Source organism: Lytechinus variegatus, chromosome 11 (assembly GCF_018143015.1).
Source record: "Lytechinus variegatus isolate NC3 chromosome 11, Lvar_3.0, whole genome shotgun sequence".
Lineage (NCBI taxonomy): Eukaryota > Metazoa > Echinodermata > Echinoidea > Temnopleuroida > Toxopneustidae > Lytechinus > Lytechinus variegatus.
Genome location: NC_054750.1, coordinates 21,309,421 through 21,330,579, shown reverse-complemented (window position 1 = coordinate 21,330,579; position 21,159 = coordinate 21,309,421). Strand labels below are relative to the sequence as shown.

At 37.6% G+C, this 21,159-nt stretch overlaps 1 protein-coding gene across 2 annotated transcripts in view; it reads right to left on the bottom strand.

Annotated features, from left to right (window-relative positions):
- Positions 1 to 19,088, bottom strand: part of LOC121423593 (tyrosine-protein phosphatase Lar-like) — a 66,565-nt gene extending 47,477 nt beyond the window's left edge. For both annotated transcript variants that reach the window (XM_041618968.1, XM_041618969.1), the window contains exon 1: positions 18,766 to 19,088. In XM_041618968.1, the coding sequence (XP_041474902.1) occupies positions 18,766 to 18,904 (139 nt within the window). In that variant the 5' untranslated portion in view covers positions 18,905 to 19,088. The remainder of the gene's footprint in view (positions 1 to 18,765) is intronic.
- Positions 19,089 to 21,159: the final 2,071 nt, after the last annotated feature.

Here is a 21,159-nt window from a genome sequence, read left to right as displayed (position 1 = left end):
TTACAAGATGTGCATCATCTATGACAATGGCCTGTACCAGCACAATATGTCACCCTCTCTGCCAAAATGGGGCACTTGTCAGCAATAAACATTTCAGAGATATCGCTATCAAAGTTACCAGTATGTACAAAAAGACATTCCCCAGTCTTGGAAGGAAAAAGAATCTTTTCCTAGTGTTAAAAGGTGGCCAATAGTAATAATACACATATTACACAAGGGTTTAAGACTATATGTCTGTGTAATGTCTGTGTAATAATGTTCATAAATTGTTTAGTTCTTTGCAACTTTTCTGTGATCCCTCGACTATTCTTAGATATTCTTACTCGTGTAAATGTATTTTATTTGGAACAATCATATTTCTTGATTTGTATGTTTTTATGAAGATTATGGTAAATAAAGTTTCAATTTCAATAACGTAGAACATAAAAACAGCAAATACATGTTTCATAGCTGTGGACCAGTACCATGTTTTGCAAGAATCGGTCACAATTATTTTGAAAGGATAACGATCGAACAAGGAGCACGAATAAAAAATGTAGGTAATCCGTACTTTCAGAAGGATCAGGTAGAAGGCTAAACGTGATGTAAAGGTAAATATCATGAATTCATACATGATCTTATTCTAAACAAACACAGTCATGCTCTGATCTTACTGTAAATCATCCATAAAGTGTTTCATGAAGATGGTTTTCAGACGAGTGCTCAGTGCTGTTCAACATTTTGATTGACAGAGTATATAACCCTCCAGTGAAAAAGGGCCTATTGGAGATCAACATGTATGTTTTAGCATAGGTCTAATCAAGTTGGGTTGGTTGCACGAGTGCACAGAGCATTCAAAGTCAGGCAAACCAATCAATTTAATTAAAAAATGCAGGTAAATATCATCACATCCGGGCATTTTTTTTTCATAATCAATAGTACCCCTAAAAATTGAGTAACTTCAATCACTGGATTCTGGCCATCATCACAAATAAAATCTCTATAACATTTTCTATTTCTATTTAAAAAAGGCCGAATTGTTGTTTATTATTTGTTTTTATTACGTGAATTTTATCATGAAATTTATAAATTCAAATTACATCAAATATTCTCTCACTCGTACTATACAACGTCCTTCAAAATACACATATGCCATCATAAATACAAAATATCTTTGTGTGAAAAGCCTCAAGAAATATTTAGCTAACCAGGGTAAAGACTTCTATCTAAACAAACGTTTGGGATTTAACTACTGCTAAAGGAGGGTAGAGGTTGTATTTACAAAAGATTTTTCTTCTTTTTATCCTGTTTGATATCGTATGACTTGTTGGGTGGGCGTAAGAAGACCAAATGTGAGAGGTATTTCTATTTATCATATCATCTGTCATAAAGCCATGTGAACTATATTTTGAAAACCCCCAAAACTTCAACTAGCATTCAGCTATTCATGTTTTTATTTCTTCAATCTGTTCCTACAGCAAGTAGGGGTACCTTAAACCCCAAGATTTATTTTGACATACACTGGAAGCGTGGATTGTGAGCAACAAAACACGATAGGGTTCAAATCCCACCTGGGCACCAATGTCCTATGGAATGGCAATAAGCAGCAAATGCCTCTTATACCATGGTCACATTTGCTCTACGGCGGCCGTACGGCGAGTCGAAAACAGCCGTTTTATTCATTTTTATTCAAACCACCTATATTTAGCTGGTACAAAAAATGTTAAAACGGCTGTTTTTGACTCGCCGTACGGCCGCCGTAGAACAAATGTGACCACGGTATCAAATGCTACAGTGCAGACCAACAAAACCAACTCTTAAACTGATTCTAATACCCTTTTCATAAACCCATCCTCCAATTAGCCGCCTAAGAGTAATGCGGATAATTCAATAAAAATTGCGTTCACAAACTCCGAAAATAAGCCGCATTATTTTTACGAGCGCCCGTTCCGCAAAAGGCAGATAATCGTCATGACAACTGGACACGCCCCCTCCGATGCGGTTGTGTTGGAAAAGGGTGACCTTGTGACCGCACCATGGCAATTATCCGCATTATTTGGAAATGCGTTCATAAACTCGAAATCTTGTCCCGATGCTACTATTATGCGGATAATAGCAGCATTAAAATAATGCGGATAACTCTGGTCCTCCTCCAATTTTACGACCAAATTATGCTGCTATTAGCCGCATAATTGGGTTTATGAAAGGGGTTTAAGATCGGCCAATTTTGATAAGGTAATATCACTTTATCGCTCTGAAGGTGGTTTTGCCATTGAGACTGTGCATTAGTAAAAAGGACACATTTAACAAGGCTAAATGAAATAGCAAAGGATAAACATAAAGGAACAAGCTCTTCCTTCATGGGATAAATTTGGGATGACCCTTTGACGAAAGCAGACAAAGATTAAAGTATTGATAAAATGAAGAAAGGGGGGGTAATGATGTACATAATTAAGTAAAAAATCGAATGAGCACTTGATTATGAACATATAATTTCATGTCTTTTCTTTGTAAACTTATAAAAAAGATAAGCTAAAGGTGCATGATTTGCACTAGAGCTCTACAACCAGGAAACAAAGACTGTTGAAAATGTAATTTATTTTATTTTCAATCATGTCTTCCTTTAGAACTATTTCTACTTGACATTCAACCCCATTATCCAGGGACGGCTTTGAACATTTGCCAATTTTTTTCAGAGTGCCATCAAGCAAAAAAAAGAACATATACAGTAAGCTAGACTAAACAGTGAAACAACATGGCCTTTCAACTTTTCACTCAGACCTAAATCCTAGAGAAAAAAAATCATTCTCAGATTGTCAATAGATTGAAAGAGGTGAATAATTCACGGCCATAAAACTTCCAGTAAACTTCAAAAAGACCTGGCCCTCCCACCCCCCCCCCCCCCCTCTCAAAAAAGAGGAAAATTAAAAAGAGAAAAGTTTCATGTTCAAGGTTTTACCTTGATAAAGTGAGAGAAAAACCATGGAACTAAGCCTTTCCCCTTCAATTCTGAAAAGAATAGGAAATCTGTAAATTGATTTGAACTTTAGACCTACCGAATTCAAATCATACTTCATAAACTATGTCAATGTTCAATAGCATGCCACTGGGGAGTGATAGAGGATGGTCATAAGCCTTGCAAATTTCATAAAAACTCCATAATTGCGAAAAGGCAATTTTCATGAAATGTTCATATCTGTGAAATAATGACCGACAGATTGAGTACATGAAGCATATAAAATGACTTCTATTTCAATTCTGTCCTGTGAACTCACTTGCCGTCATTCTCTGGGATATTTGCCAGTTTTGTTCTGCAAGAGCAGAAATTTCTCCAAGCGGTATTTTTGTGGGAAGAATTTTTATGGATTTCCTCTTTTTTGTCAGCGCTGATTCAACTATTTCTGCAGCCTATTTCTTTAACAAAATATTCTGATATAAATTAAAATCACTTAATTCTGTATTCAATCGACTGGACAAAATTCTAATTAAAAAAAAATTATTGATATTTTCAAGTCTTATCTTTCAATGATCACAAAGGCTTCATGATCAGATGTACATTGGGGTCAAGAAAAAACCTAAACAATGTGTCTCTAAATAAATTACTATTTATTCCTTTAGGAGGATCTACACCAAAGATATTTGAAGCATAATGCTCACATGATTTTTAATTATAATGCAAAAAGTTCTGATTAGCTGGGGAATAATCAAGTGAAATTTAGAAGAGGAAAAACTCATGAAACTTTCAAGGAGATTCCTTCATATTCTTTGTTGTGTTCCTGGGTGTCAGTCTTTCTTGAATTCTAAAATGGGATAGCACTTCCTCACTGACTGAAATAATCTTTGATTACGAAAACCATACGGTCGAAGAACAAAGAAGCAAACAGCAAGTCGGTCAATACAAGGCGTGAAAATTGAAGAATTAAAAACTGGAGGATGACCCGAGGGAGCATTGTTAGAGGTGTCAAGGCACTTTAACGGGGGCTGGTACCGGGCCATTAGCTAAAATTGCATTTTTCACACCTCACAGCTACTGTATTCTTCATGAGCAATCTTATTCCACCCCCTCCCAAATCTTGTTAGCCCAGCCCATGGCCCGAAGGGAGATATTTCAACGGCCTTTCATCTCTATCCCCCTCTTTGATCCCTCCATTTCGGGATTTTTCGTTTCTCTTTTTGTTACACACTGGTGAGCAATAATTTTCTGGCGAGTCTTTGATAAACATGATACAGCAGGCATAAGGTGGATGAAGGTCAACGAAGGTTTTCAAATCTCCTTCCCACCATCTCCCGAGATCCATTTCCGACTCTCGATTAACCGTACAAAGATAATTCAAAGAGAACAGTTCAAACCTGGAACACTCTGGCCTCAAATTACAGAGATATTTTATTAAGTATCTGTTAGATTGTATTTTGTCTGCTCCTGTTTTTTTTTCAATCAATCAGTTGCCAACAAATTTCATAAGAGGTAGAGAGCTATCTATAAGCATAAGCGGAGGACCTACAGATTTGCAGGCAATAAATTTTAATTTCATTCCCTCTTTCAACTGCTTCTTCCTGCCAATCAAGAATCATTCGGTCTCACCTCTAGGATACCATCTTTGACATAGGGAAGATAAAAAGGAAGTGATACTCCTTTAATTGATCATTGAGACCTATATTGCCCCCAATAATCACCTACCATCATCTGTCCCTAATCTTACTGCTCTCATTCTCTTTGATACCTTTTAACTTGGATGTTCACTTCTCCACACAAGGCAAAGACACCTTGTGCCCCTCGGCCCAACTCCCCCTTCCTCTCATTACCCCCGTCTGGAGCAAGCAACGCACCCCTTCACCCGGAGGTGATCCGTGTTTAGAATGTTAAAACACAGACACATACCATTACACCTGTCCAAATGGGCCTTAGACCCGGGCTTAAAAGGCGCCATTCTTTCCGATGTTGATCTTCCGATAAGTAGGGGCTGGAGGCAACTGATGCTTCTGTCTCTCATCCTGTCTTCGTCCTTTATTCAAGTGTTTAATTAGCCTTGGCTGATATGGCCATCAACACATCTTCTAACATGGCCCCTAGTACACACTGCTTTGTGATTGATCATTAAGCCACACATTTAACATCAATCGTATTGACGAGTGTGTGCGGTCAATTGCACAAATCAACTGATGAATCAATTGCTGAATTTTGTGTAACAGGGTCCTTGACTACTACCCTCTCACCTTGCTCTTCTTCTCTCTACTTAATTATCTCCTTGAGAAGTGTGATCAAAATGTCTTGTTTGCCAACAAACTGAATAAGATAATGAGGATGTTGGGCATGAGCAATTAGATAAGGCACATACGATGTGGCTACTCATGGAAGAATCCTGGAACTATACGTTAGTCTCTCAGTGAAGGCGCCATGGCAGAGAATGGAGAGATTTGCTTTAAGAGAAGTAAGAAAAGTGACACCAGGAAGGGGTAAAGAGAGCAAGAGAAAGTGAGAGAGGGTAAAAGATAGAGACAGACAGATAGGAAGATACACATGAAGACATGCAGAGACATAGACAAACAGAGAGATAGAGAGACACAAAGAGACAGGCAGATGGAGGAAGAGGGACAGAGAAAGGCAGAGGGACACAGACAAAAATAAGAAAATGATGAGAGATGTTAAAAGTTCGCATACACATAAAACAAATCAATGCATACTAATAAAAACTAATACCTGCATGGGATTTATCTCTTTGGTGAAATATTTGCTTTTCAACTGATACATTGGCTCTCTTCTTCACCAAACAAACTCTGACTGAGAACATGTATTCCCTATAGTCTGTTCTCAATACAATTCTTAACAACTTCTAGACAAAAGATTTCCAAGGAACAGATGGAAATTTCCAGGAAATTGCATTCTTGATATCTCCAATTAACATCTAAATATAAAGGTGTTAAAAAGCTGAATATCACCCCCGCACTCGATTGAGCTTGTTTTGAATGCACAAACACCCATGTTCATTCCTAACACCTTTTATCCCTCACATAATGGCTTCAGCCACTCAAAGATGAGCGCCAAGCATGAAAATCATCTGGACCTGGGCGCTATAGTCTGGCGTGTGGTCAGTTATTTCAACGCCAACTGTCATACCGCAGGCATCTGCCCAGTCAGAAGCGGGGCAAATATGGAGGCACCCACCCTAGCATCAATTGGTAATTAGTTTATCAACAGATCCCCGCTCGCATCCTTGGAACGTACCACACAAATTCTAAAATAAATGCATTAAAAACACAAATGTAAGTGAATTTCCTCTAAATAAACTATATATGTATTTAGCTTATAAACATTACATAGGGACTATTAAAATGCAATTAAAATTATAAGACCGTGTATATATTGAAGTGAGAGCAGCATTTGAAGAGGCATACCTCAAGATAAATGCCAAATTCTCCATTTTATTTACAACTGGTTTTGCTATATGATAATCATCTTACATGTATATCCTTATAAAACAACAACCCAACGAGTCCTATGAATAAATCTATCGATATCCATCATTTTCTTCTTTTTTCTGACAAGCTTCATAAATCACAAAATACATGGAGGGAATAATACATTTTTTTTTCATAAATGTGTCACAAAATTTCTTCAGCCGAGCCAAGAGCTGTCGTCAAACTGTGAACATATCAGTCTATGCTATCAGAATTCTGAATTCCTCCGACAAAAATATGAATTATGTGATGAGCATAGGCTGGGAATGTAAAAAGAATAATTTCTCAATCCTATAGCACTTGAAGATAAGAGAAAAATACTCCCTTTCTTTGGAGGATGGTTTAATTTGTCTGCTTTCAGGCAAGCGAGGGAGCTATATTCAAAGTGAATAATGACCGAGTGGAGAGCGGGTAATCGTTAGTGGTCACCGTGGGGTCATTAAGGGTCCGCGTATAGCCAGAGAGGGAACATTGTGGGAGTAGTTTTGGGCATGAAGATGAATACATTTGTTGGCGGTATGTTTCCCCAGGCTAATGTGTTGAGAGAGTACTCCAATGATTTTTCTTTCTCATTTTACTTTTGCCTGGCTTGAGGCTGAAGGGTTTGTGGTGGTTGAACTCTGACATCGTCGATGTCGATGTCTTTATCTTGCGCTCATCGTGATGCATTCTGGGTAAAAATTGATCTACGAGTGCTTACTAATTTTTTCCCTGAGTTATCTGGCGTTGCTGCTATTTGTCTTTTCCAGATTTTATTATTGATTATTCGGCTTTATTTCACCAGATTCTTCTATTAAAGTCACTTTCCTCAACACACACCCATTAGCCTTGGGCTCCTTTTTTCAAATAATAATTTCCATCTACAGGAGCTTTCAAAATTGGTTGAGCCACATTTCACGATCAACAATAATGATTGCAATAGCCATGTAAGTCACATGACCATTTGTGCAAACTCCTTTATTCATAGTTTTAAGAGATTCATATACATTCCCAATGATGAAATTCAATTGCAGATTCTGCTCCAGTATTTATTTTTATATCCATTATATTCCTTTATTGTCTTAGGTTTGCTATTACAATTCCTAATATTCTGTTTCTTAGGGTTTGTTCTTATTTTGTTGAATTCTTTTAAAGAAGATAATCTTGAATACACTTCTAAGAAATTGTGATTCATGAACATCAAAATCTTTCATTTAGGCCTATACTGTTTTGTTAACTTTCTTGATACCTTCTACTTGTATGTATCATTATGTTATCACATCAAATATTCCCATTTCTTATTGCCATGACAACTTTATAAGACGATGTTCCACCTCATAAATTCCAAAATACTCTTCAGCATCAGCCCATGTAAACGGACACACTGCCTTTGCGATCCTTTTCTGCCATGTGCAGCAAACGATTTGCCGGTGTGCAATGGAGCGTGAGATGGCTCGCTTGCACGTAATCACTCCGCCACGCAAGGCAATTTTATCTTGTGCCGTCGCTGGGAATAGCTAGAGATTTGTCTAATGCATATCAAGGTGGAGAGAGAGGGGGCAGTCTTTAGGGAATAGGCTTCACAAACACTGGCTCCGATTTTAATTGCTCCATTTCATGCTTGGAATAACTGAATGTTATGTTGCTTTTTTAAGTAGTACTGGTAAATCACTACAATATTCACCAAAACTGTCAATATTTTACTTGGAAAATAGCTTCTACATACATGCATTTCTGAAAACTCAGTCTTTATCAACTTCATACATAATATGCACCTGGGTATAGAGAGGCAAATCTCCTCCACCATAAATGCACAGAGCAAACATCTATATATTAATTATTCCAGAGGATGAAAAAATATATAGTCAAACTGATGTGAAGAAGGCAGCAACGGAACTGAACAGGCGGCATATCAGGTAGAGCCAAACTTCTGATAAAATAGGGAAAATTATATTACTATGACAAATTCTTTGACATTTTACAGCGGATACACCAGTGCAAATTATGACTGATAGAAATTGAAATCTAGCTTGGGGTCACTCTTTTTTAGTGCTAAGAAAAACCAATTTGCAGATCATCACGTCCCATTTTTCCATTCTTCAAATTCATAGCTACATAGAAACCAAATTACAGTCCTGCCACATCAAATAATATTTGACAAGGAAAATACAAATTTTGAAGTCTTGATTCTAACTTCATTGAAAAAGCACACCAATGCCGTCATCCCATCCCCAATGTAGGCTGAGCACAGGTTTCACAAATATCACAAAAACTGCAATACCCAAGTTTCACATACAGCTGAAATTGTCGTATTAAAATGAAACCAAGCAACTGCACACTCAAGGTTTTTTCTCATTTCAACTTTGAGCCATATTTTCTCCCTTTTGCTTCCACAGAGCAATATTTGCCATGTGATTTTCTCAACAAATATGATTTCGTGCAGCCCCTTTTGTACAAAGCAGAGATAATCCCCGGCTGAACAATGCCAGAATATGGAGCAATATCGGGTGCCGATTCAAAACAAGTCAGGCAGGTAAATGACTCCCGATAAAAAAGTGGGCAAAATATTGAACTATGACTATTTAAGAGAGTAAATACATTTGTTGTACTTTTTTTGGTAATGCAGTTGTGAGAATCATTAACAGGATTCGGTTTTGGGAAGGTAACTAGTATGTGAATTCTAAGCAATTTTGTTGTGATTACCTAATTCTGTTCGATAGAATAATATGAATCAGAAATATTCTGGTATGATGGATGTGTTTACTATCAACTTCTGACAGTGATGTACACGTTTCAAAACTTGTTTACCTGCCCAGACCTGAATTCCAACGCCGAGAACAAGAAAAGTACATATATTTTGGCACAAATCAGAACTAATTGACCATGTTATTGTGGCTAAGTTTGAAAACACCCTTTTCACGAAGGAATAATATCGACATATTTTAAATAATTCTGTATATGAAATAGTTCAATGATCGAGAAATGATTCTCACGGAGCCTTCGAAAGAACTAGTCTGTTTAATTCTGTGTTCAGACTTCCCATCCTATTTGGATTAAGCTAACAAGAGGATGAATCCACTAACCATCGATTCTTTCTTGATGTAAACAATACAGGCACTTGAAAAATATGAATTTCATCTGCTATTATTGACTGTACAGGATCTTTCGCTGACAGCTTTTCTTCTCCTCAGGGAACAATCAGCTACAAAAATGAAATTGGGTTGATGAAGCCCTCTAAGAATAAAGGGGCTTACTATGAAATCAAGGTCAGAATTCTAGGATTATCAAAAGCAGATCTGACTAATGAAAGCTATTCAGAGGAAGCGAGTCCTCTGTAATCTGGTTGTGGGAAAATTTTCAAAAAATTATCCGTTTACCTTGCAGGCATGGTGGGTGAATCTGTCAGTAACCTTACACCTATATTTCCATTTTGTAAATGATAATAATGGTTACAATTATATAACGCTTCATACATTGGTTAATATGCTCTTTCCATTAAAATTATTATCACCCCGGTCATAGGATCCATCACTGTTCCACATATAAGTGCACCATCTTGGCAAGGCATCCGTTTATCGGTGCACACGTGCCAATCTAATCGCATTGACGTTCACATCCTACCAGGTACCAATGTAACACCTGGGTGGAGAGTGACAAATGTGGCTAAGTGCCTTGCCAAAGAACATTAGCGCCGGGTGTCATTCCAAACCTCGACACTCGGTTAAAGACTAAACCATGACACCACAACTGAAATTGAAATATTTCAGTTAGTTTACATAATACACCTTTTAAAAATTAAGATTTTTTTAAGTCTGCCTCAGAAGAATGGAACGGAAGTTAATAGTACAGGACAGTGTTTGCGTAACACCCTAGGAAGTCTTTCATGAAACAAATAGGCAGTACATTTTCACTATTGTTGAAACATCCTGAAATCCTTGATTCTGATTGGCTCAAAAGAAACATCATCAAAGAGATGCCACTGAGAATTGCTAAGAAGTCATGAATGTGCTCTGTACATTAATGCCTTAATTATGGCTTGGAATAAATTTACCAAAGCATGAGTCACTGTTTTTTTTTGTGTGTGTGATAACTGGCATCACAGAGCATAAATAGATATTCAAATGAGACAGGAGGTAAGGAACGTAGAACCCCCAAGCATTGTCATTGACTTTGAAGAGGAAGTCCCAAGATCTGGGATTAAAAGCCAAAGACTGCATATTGACAGTGTCACCGATATCCTCAAGATGGCTAGTTTGGAAACCTAATGAAAGAGGAGGCAGGCTGACCCAACTGTAATGGCATGAACTTGCCGCTTCCTGACATCCTCTTTCTAGAGGTGGACCACGGAAAGAAGAGGCTGGATGTTTGCGGAAGCAAGGCACAGGTATCGATTGGGGTTACCCGAGACCATAAAGGTGCTCACCATCTCTAGTGCGCTACCTGCCACCCTTGAAGATGTGGGTGGATGGTGGGGGGCTTCCGAGGCCAAGGAGATTGATCGGATGGGAAGGGGATATCGGACAGCTTGGAGTGTCCTGACGAAGAGTGAGATAGAGATTGAGTCTACATGTTAACTCTGTAAGATCATTCTGAGACAGAACAAATGGGGAAGCAAGCATGGCAAACAATATCTTCATATTACAAGAAAAGAACTTCTTCACCTAAGGGCATTCGCAGCCTTTGAAGTATTCTGTGAACTTCCTTGCCCCTCCCTCGGATAAGTCAACGACTTCACTGATGATTGTGACAAGGAATTTTTTAACCATAATTTTAACAGCCTCACCAATAGCAATCACAGCCACATACCATGCAAACTACCAAAAAGATAAGACTCTGGGTAATTCAAATAGAGGAAGAAATGTATGTCTGCTTGTTGCAACAAAACAGCTGCTGAACATCCTATTGTTGCAGGAGCATCTTGAGACGATTCCACTTTCATACTTTCTATCTGGACTTCACAATCATCACAAGGCTAAACATACATGCAACATGATCGTCAAAGTACATACGTGGGGGAAAAACTTCTTTTACGGTTTGGAGGTCTGATCGGCTTTCAGTGCATTTCCCTCACGAAATAATCCTGACTTTATCCCAATCATCCGTGTAAAGCCAACCAATTTTTTTTTTCAAGAAGGGAATGTAAAATAGAAATGTTATTTCTGGCTTCGGTTCCCTGTTTTCACGCCAGCTCAAGGAGGGATGAGAGGAAAATCCTCCTCAACTTGGGGTGAAATGATTGGGAGGTCGGGATGGGTAAAGAGAAGGGAGGAAGGAACTTGAAAGAGAAGGGAGAGAAACAGAGAAAGAAGTTAAAGACAGAGAGATACAGAGGGAGATAGAGACAGAGAGAGACAGGTGAGTAACATACAGAAATAAAGAGACATAAAGGCTATACAGAGAAAAAAGGCAAAGGCAGAGAGAGAAGGAAGAGATGGAGAAGGGGGGGGTAAGAGCGACAGAAAGAGAGATGAGAGGGAATTTGGGGAGAGAAGAGTGTCAAGAAAACATCAACACCAACGGAAGAATATCTTTTAACATGGAAAGGAATGAGGGGAGGAAGAAACAAATCATTCAGAGAATGAAACGAAAGAGAGTGAAGACAAGTTCCGTGCATTATCCCGACTAGTTACAATAATGAGCCTCTTGAATCCCAACAAAGCAAAATGATCCCCAGATAGCTAATAAGACACCTTGTCAGGGATTTGCTGCAAGCGATAGGAAGATTCATTGTCGGACTAAGAATGAATCTATTTGCTACAAAGCATAATGAGACATGATCCGAAATATCCTGATCATCCCTCAGAACACCATCTGCAATTCATCCCCCTGAAGCTAAGGAAAATGAGGCTTTACTAGGATTTATCATGGTTTATAATGCAAAGAGTGATAATATCTCGTCATGTTAAACTTTAAGATGTCTACTGTATGGCAGTATTGGGAGATTCGAAGAAGAAAAATAAAATCCCGAAGTTTGTTAGCATTGATTTGCATTTCATTGAAGTTTACAATAATTTTACTGTTACTTTCCTTAAATAAATTAAGGAGTGCCAGGACTGTTTTATCTCACAGACATGAGTACTATAATAGTAGTAGTAGTGGTAGTAGCGGTAGTAGAAGTAGTTGCAGTACTAGTAGAAGTAGAAGTAGTAGTAGTAGTAGTAGTAGTAGTAGTGGTAGTAGTGGTAGTAGTGGTAGTAGTAGTAGTAGTAGTAGTGGTAGTAGTAGTAGTAGTAATAGTAGCAATAGTAGTAGTATCAGTGGTAGTAGTAGCGGTAGTAGTGGTAGTAGTAGTAGTAGTAGTAAACGTAGTCGTAGCGGTAGTAGGGTAGTAACGATAGTAGTGGTAGTAGTGGTAGTAATAGTAGTATGGTTAGTAGTAGTATACTATTACTACTTCTACTACTACTACTACCACTACTACTACTGCTGCTACTACTACCACTAACACTATTATTACTACTACTGCTGCTGCTATTATTATTATTCATATCAAAATTCCATCAGTCTATTCCTCGCAAATACTAGTATATTTGGCACTTGGCACATATTACTGATGTTGCCTACATCTGAAAATAATAGATATGATTGCAATGATGACATTGCTAAGCAGGCATTATTTTGAATTTTAGAATTTTAGGCTTGTGCTGGTAATTCTGCAATCTTTCCTTCCAGTATCATTCTGTCCCAACTGACAACCCTGTCTTGGCTTGCACAAGCTCTGGGTTACGTTCAACAAATTCAAATTGATTTTTCTCTCATCTTCCACTTTCCATTTAAATTGCAAATGTTGAGGAGTATCGAGTTAGGTGAAGAGTCAAACAATAGAACTGCAACTATCAGTGTACATCTTGCAGTTCATCATTGGTAATTGTGATGATGATGATGTTGGTATGGAGGTAGAGGTGGTTGTGGTGGTGGTGATGATAATGATGATGCTTACAATGACAACGACGACGACGATAACAGCCATGACGAAGACGATGGCAAAAATGATGATTATATAGCATTTATATGACATAATCATTTCAATTTTTTCTTGTTTGTACTGTCTGGACGGGGTATGGTATGCTATCAGGTTGGGGAGTGATATTTCATTTCCATTCTCAAGTTCTACATAGGTTTGACCATTGAAATGTAATCAAAAAAAAATTTCTCTTCATCTGATTTGAAAGATATTTTTTCAATCTTTTCTCATCCCATCGCAAGAATCGACAGTCAGAGGTGGTATAAAAACACTACAGCAGACAACACTAGCCAGACACCACAGGTTCGCATGGATGGAAAATCAAATAACATTTTCAACAGTCTGTGGAATAACCTTTCATGTCTTTGACAACGGGTGAAGATTACAAGGGGAAACAAGATGGTGGAAGTGTGCAAATATGGGTACCTGAGAACGCACTCATGCACTGGAAGAGACAGGTGAAAAGCTGAGAAAAGTACTGTGACTTTGACACCAAAATACGAGATGTGAAACAAAAATAGAAACGTTAGCAAGAGGAGGGGCAGAATAGTCATTCACATGATTTGCAAGAAACCACTGTTCCAAACCATGACCAGACACTCGGCTTTATTTTAATGTCAATATCCAATACCATTTAGATCTGGTTTTCTTTCATTTTATTCATGGAACTTTTCTTCCCCCCTTTTTTTGAGGGGGGGGGGGCTTGCCTCAATACTTCTTCTTCCAATTTCTGTCATCCACTTTTCTTTCAATTTGACATAACCAACCTTGACTTGGGGTGCTAAGCCAGTATTCTCGACAACTGAAGAATGGAAAAGCTCGACTCTCCACACGTCTCTTTATTTGCACCTTCTTCCATGGAAAACGAAGCATACATTTGTGTGAAGAAATATTCATCACAAAGCTCAATATCTTCTGCTCAAGTTGACAGGAAAATCAGGCTGTGCCGCTTTCAAAGAATACTCAACAAAGAAATGACTTGATCTTGAGTATTTGATTTTAGCCCAAAGGATACAAAGTTTTCATTGTTTGACTTCCTGAAATTTGGCTTTTCTTAATAATGGGCTTATTTTCCCACAGTTCATCCTTCTATCTTGTTAAATTCACAGCAAGAGCAATTATAAAGGCAAAACACATTTATGTTCTAAATTTAATTTTCTGAAGTAACTTTGAAAAATTTTCTTAAAGACTTTATCCTAAAAGACTTGTCCTTTTTTAATTTTGAAATGCATTACAAAACCTAAATTTTCCTTCAACAATCTCCTTCTCAGGTGATTCTTATTTGAAGTACTTACCATATTCTTAATTCAGGTTTACAATCTCTTCAATGTGCAAAACTGTTCTTGAACAAGTAAGCATTCAAACAATTATGACTTTTTTAAGACCGTATCAAAAACACAAAAATCACCATTTTCATGGCATACTGCTTTCTTTAGAAGTCTCACATACTACCTGGCTTTTGGCTTACAGAAAGCTATTACAAACCCTAATCATATTATGAAAATAACGACCTAATTCTCTATTGTTGTATGCTTTTACAGTAACTGACATATATATCCATTCTTTCACTGCAAAAATTAGGGCCTAATCAAACAAGATGAAGTCAAAATACACTTGACCTACAGACCATGAAAAGTTGGCCTTTTGGAGCAGGTTCGTGCATCAAAGAAAAGACTGTCAAGCTCGTAATGGGTGTAATCAAAGTCCATTGTAACAGCCTGCCAACAAGTCTGGATCCGAATGGTTCATCCAGTCCAGACCTGCAACATAATTACCCCTGTATACACCCCAGCCAGTAAACCCCTATACAAACATGGGAACGAAAGCCGATTATGACAATGAACTCAGACTCCAATGCTGGCGCCGTGGCCCCAGACTGTTCCTGCAGATGATGTCCTCAAGCAAGTCATCCGTTGCCAGCTTACTTTTCAACGCTGACCCTGGTGTCAGACTGGGGTTTTCAAAACACAAGCCGCTCGATTACTCTCTAATCCCCTAATCCAAGAACAAGGATATTCATGTCCCTCTGTTCAATATTCACATCCAATTTCAAATTCATCTTTTTTTTCTAGGTCAAGTTAGAACAGTAGCTCGTGATAATTTCATTTAAATAATTCAAGGATATCATGATTGCATCCTCATTTTTTTTATCGAGTACGACTGAGATCACAGAGAAGCAAATCAATTTGAAAATGGAAGTTGTTGTTTTGCTAACAGTAAGGTAATGGTAATGTTTTCCAAATATATTATTCATGGTAACATATAATGGAAAACAGACAATCATTAAGTTTTTTTTCTGTTATAATCGGAAAACAATTTTTTTCCTCTTTATTATCCATTTTGGATATGTATCCACTCCAGGGAAATGGTGTAGTGAGAAAAGGAGGTAGTATATAATATATAATGTAACTTAAAAATGGCTGCAACAGTATATTGTACTCACAGGAAATGGTCTTGTTCTGAAATATCACAACTGAATAATATTGTTCTATGGGCTAATTGTGCCTTGTGGGTTTCTAACGACCACAATATTTACCCCCCTTTTATTTCAGTCTAAAATCCGCTTCCTGGTATGAGAAAATTACTACTGCTAAGAGTAGCAGTAATTGCACCACATCAGTTACAACTGAAAGAGTTTTTTTATGGCACTTTTTTTTTTTTTTTTAAATCGTAAAATTCAATCTCACCAGAACTGCATACAAAATATTCTGTATTCACTGAAAGTGCCGTTAACTTGAAATTTCCATCAAAATCCATCAAATTTTGACAACCCTTGATATGGGTTTTATCACGGATGCTTTAATTTCGAGGCAACCATCAATTGGATATTATGGAGGGGATTGCGAAAAGCTTTTTTGAGAAATGTTAAGTGCCAATAGATGATAATCGTGGACTGATCATTCATATAATTAAATGATAATTCATTTATTCATACATCATATTTCTTTTGTTAATCAAGAATACCAAATTGTGCTTCTCTTTGTTTGCAAACAACTGGCTACTGAGAGAAATAAGGTCCGTCAGTTCACAAAATTATAGGCATGAAACATTACTTTAAATAGGCCTAAACCCTTCTTTGAAATACTATAAGAATATTCATCTCTTCGATAAATTTCATTTCACCCAGGAGGTTGCCGAATCCAGATGATCACCATATCTTGAAAGTCATGAGATGAATTTTGAATGAATCATCCATAGAAGGTCAGGGGAACCTTTCATGAAGCAACCAACAATTACCGTTATAAGCTACTAAAATACTTGTATCTGATTGGCTGAGAGCGCATCTAACAGGCAGAAATCAGCGGCAAGACACTTCGTGAAAAGCTCCATGGTGGATTCGCCCAGCTTGACACCCAATTAAAAACATGTTTTTATGCCTTGGAAGCATTTGATCTGCTCCGCCGGTGAACCGTGTAACTATCTGCTCAATTACATCTCATTTTCATTTTTTTTTCTTTTCTTTTTAAAATCATGTTGCTGGGTTTTAATAAGTACTGTGATAAACAGACACCGATTGTGTTTGATTTGATGATTCACTTAAAATGAATGATCTCCCGTGCCTCAAAGGGCCATCATGGCACCAGATCTGAGTTCGCTTTGATAAACAGGTATTGTAGTAAACAAGTTTGATTATAATAAACTGTATGGTATACAAAATGTGCAAAGAGAAAAAGAAAGAGATGGGAGGGAGGGAGGTGGAGGGTTGGGGGAAAGAAAGTTGAGCAACCCTGTCCCATTGTAAAACATCCGTTCCCGTCATGAATCTCAATAAACACATACACACAAATAACTTCACCACATCTATTGAGGCGAACACGCAACAAAATATCCGAAAATGAAAACATGATCATTTCCTTTTGCAATGCACCTCGCATTGTCTTTCACAAGCTGAAAAGACGAGGAACATGGAGAATTACAAACATCCATTTATCAACACGATTACTTTCATGAATGAAGTAGAGATGCCGCAAATCTATTTAGCCTTAAGAGCATGTTCAGTACACAATATAGTTCCTAAAAAAAGTAGGCCATCGTTTGAATAACCCAATTTCATCCCCCAATCAATGGAAAAATCAATTTTGTTCCTGCAGCGAACTGCAAATCTTCATATCACGCAATGTACACAGGTATCAAATAAGGAGGGACAACTCTTCAAAACACCCCTGCCCTCTTTAACAAAGCCCCTTATGAAATTATGTCCAAATGGCCTTTTCTCCTACTTCTGTGTCTACAGAAGCTTGATTTTACATATAGCATGTATATAGGCCTATAAAGTAGTTGATCCCTGTCTCAATAATGATTGGGGAATCTGATCACCATAAGACGTAAAAAGAACTTTGAAGACCAACGTCAATAAAGAAAATTGTAGCCATATTCTTGGATTATTGAATATGAAATATGTGTACAATCATATTTAAATACTAATAACATAGCGTCTTTTCCAGGATACGAAGGGACTTTTTGGAATCAAGATTTATACTTCGATATTTTCTGATGCATTTTGAACACTACAAGACAGAGAGTTCTAAAAAAAAATCCACAATTTATACCCGTATGGTATGCACTGGCTATAGATATCATAACACCCATCATAAAATAATGGCATCATATACATGTAGGTAGCCCATACCATTACTTCATTAACTTAGATATTCATGTTGGCAAATATGAGTGCTCATTGACGCTAAAAGGCTATATGTCAATTAGGTTCGATTTAATTAGAAGAGGGCTGTAGGGTCTAGCCATGACACCTCATTAAGCTAACATAGTTCATTATTAGGTCACCATTATGTGTACTACTCCGTTGCAAATGAATGTGATCTGTTTTGGATAGGGATACATTCATAATCGCTTACAGACCTTGAATTGTTCTTATTTAACCCATGAAAAGGCCTAGTAACATCTTTTCCATCCCTTTCTTATCATATTGAATTTGTAATTAACTTGCTCAGTGAAACTAAGAACTATTACAATTCTTTTGAATTCATTTAGATCTTTTGTCCCATTGACTACTATATTTTCTAAAAATTTCAAGTAGGTTTTAAAAATCGTTGTTGCCTAATCATTTTATTCAAAACATTAACCAGGTACCAATAATAAAAAGGCATGGATGTCAACCCTGTAAAAGAGAACTGCCAAATTTTAAGGGATGAAGAAAAAAAATGGGGGTAAAAAAGGGTACTTTCAACTTGCTCCACTCGACAGGTGTATTAAACGATGAGAAAAAAGTTTCTTCATAAAACCTACAATTTAAAGAGTATAAAATACTACAAAAAAAGAACAGTTGTTATCTATGAAAAGGTATTTTCACATTTTCAATCCATCAAAAACCTTGGTGTTAGGAAGTCCCAGATCCTTGACCATATAATCCCAGTCCTGACGCTTACCTTCGTAAACCATCAGCCTTGCTTGCGTTGTGGCTCTGCCATCTTCGTTGGTTGCCTCACACATCACCGGGTGTTCATGGTCACCGCTACCACCTTTAATTCGAAGGGGCGATATCCTCAGCACGGATCCTCCCTCCATCTCAACGATCTCAAAACGAGTTCCACGCACCCTCTTCTTGCTTCGGTACCACTGAAACGTTGGGGCGGGGTCACCCGTCGCCTTGCAGTAGAAGATTGCAGTGCCCCCTTCAATACCAGCCTCGTTAGTCAGGCCAACTGTGATAACTGGTGGTGCTGTAGGATGAAAGAATAGGGGAGATTTTCATGATTATTTTGGATATTACTAATGATGTCGGGTTTATTTGGAACACTTGCACCATTTGACATTTGATTGTCTTGCAACGGACTATGGTTTCGAACAAGGAGTATGTTCCCTAAGTGTAATTATCACAATCATCCTCCTAACAATCATCATTATCAACATCAGAAGAATATCATCATGATCATAATCATAATTTTGGGGACAATCATCAGCATCATCACTATCATCATCATCATCATCATCATCATCACCACCACCACCATGACCACCATTGTCGTCATCATCATCACCATCATCATCACCACAACCACCACCACCATGACCACCATTGTCATCATCATCATTACAGTAACCACCACCTCCACCAGTGACATTGATGTCCAGCCTTCTCTATGCATTTCTCTCTGAATCTACGAAATTTCAAAGTTGACGCCCCATGAGCATGTCTTGTAAAGAATGACCCCCTCAGTGGCTATCATGAAATTAAAAGTGGGGCACTGAATGGGTGAAAGAAATATAGAAGACGACATTCAAAAAAGGAAAAATCACCAACTAAATCTGCTAGTGATCCCTAATTCAGGGCCAAGGGATTAATCACAAAAATAACCTCGGGAGGCATTACCATCTAATTTTGATTGCTTTCGTCTTCCAAAAAAAAATGGAGTCGAACCGGTTTCAGACGAAATGTAGTTTCCAGCCATTTATAATGTGAAATGATGCATGCCCAGAAAGCTGAGAATACCCTCATGCATAATGCCATAATCTCCTTCATGTCAACCAAAATGAAATATCAGTTGCATAGTAATGAGTCCAGATCCATCACGTCAACATGTTATATTTTGTGTTCCAGCAATACTCATTAGGTTAGCTCTCAATCATAACAAGTAATAGAAATGATTTGCACTAGATGACACTATATACATCAAAACAGTTTTGGAATTGATTTTCATATATTTTAATGGGAATCAGATGAAACTATACAGTCAGAAAAAAAGAGGGAGAGGAAAAAAGAAGGAATTAAGGAATAAGGATGAAAATTAGAATAACCAAGTGAAAAATACTTTAAATACAAAAAAAAAACAAATTTCTTTAGATTGAAAATGATCAATTGTATCATACTTGTCAATGCACTTTAGAAGTGAAGAGAGAACTGTGAATTAGTAGAAGGGAAAATCACAAAGAAATATGAAGAAAGAAGAAAAAAGAAACAGTGCGAGAGAGCTAGAGCTAAGGAGGAGGGAAGGGGAAGAGAGACAGGGGTAAAAGAGGAGGGGGACAGAGAAGGGGGCAAGAAAGAGAAGGGGAAGTTAAGAAGGAAACAGTAGAAAGGGAAGCTATTTACACCAAACCTGACAATTAAGTCTGTTATAACACAATAGTAATAGGCATTTATTCTATTCCAATGCGCGATGTTATTAATATTATTACCCCGGCTTCAGCTCGAGCTGCCTTTCAGCGCTCATGCATTCCAGGAATTAATCCTGCCAAGTACCCACTCACCTCACCTGGGTTGAGTGCAGCACAATGTGGATAGATTTCTTGCAGGAAATTACAGTATGGCTGGGATTCGAACCCATGGCCCTCTGTTTCAAAGTCAATAGACTAATCCACTGGGCCACAACGCTCCACATGTAATAGGGTGATAACTATATAGCAACCGGTACAGAACTTCAATAGCATCACATGTATTCTGTTGATGATTCCAGTTCCAATGATCGTGCTCTATAAATACTTCATGAGTGCATATATATTTAACCATTAAAACTTGGAAAGGTGAGAAGAAAACCTCAACGTGATCCAGTAATCAAAGAGGGATGAATTCTACGGCTTTTAAATGAATATTAGCATAATTATGCACGAAGGACTCTTACATTATCACTTAATACCCACTTTCCATTACTCTATAGCACTGCACACTGTAAATAATTGAGTAGCAATTTCACTTCATTCTAAAAACCGGCTAGTATTTAAAAGGTGAAGAGTGTGACAACTGCATCTTGCTGGCTACAATTTGATAAGGAGTTTGAAATTTCTAAATAAATTTATTTCCAGCTCAAATTACAGTCTTGGCA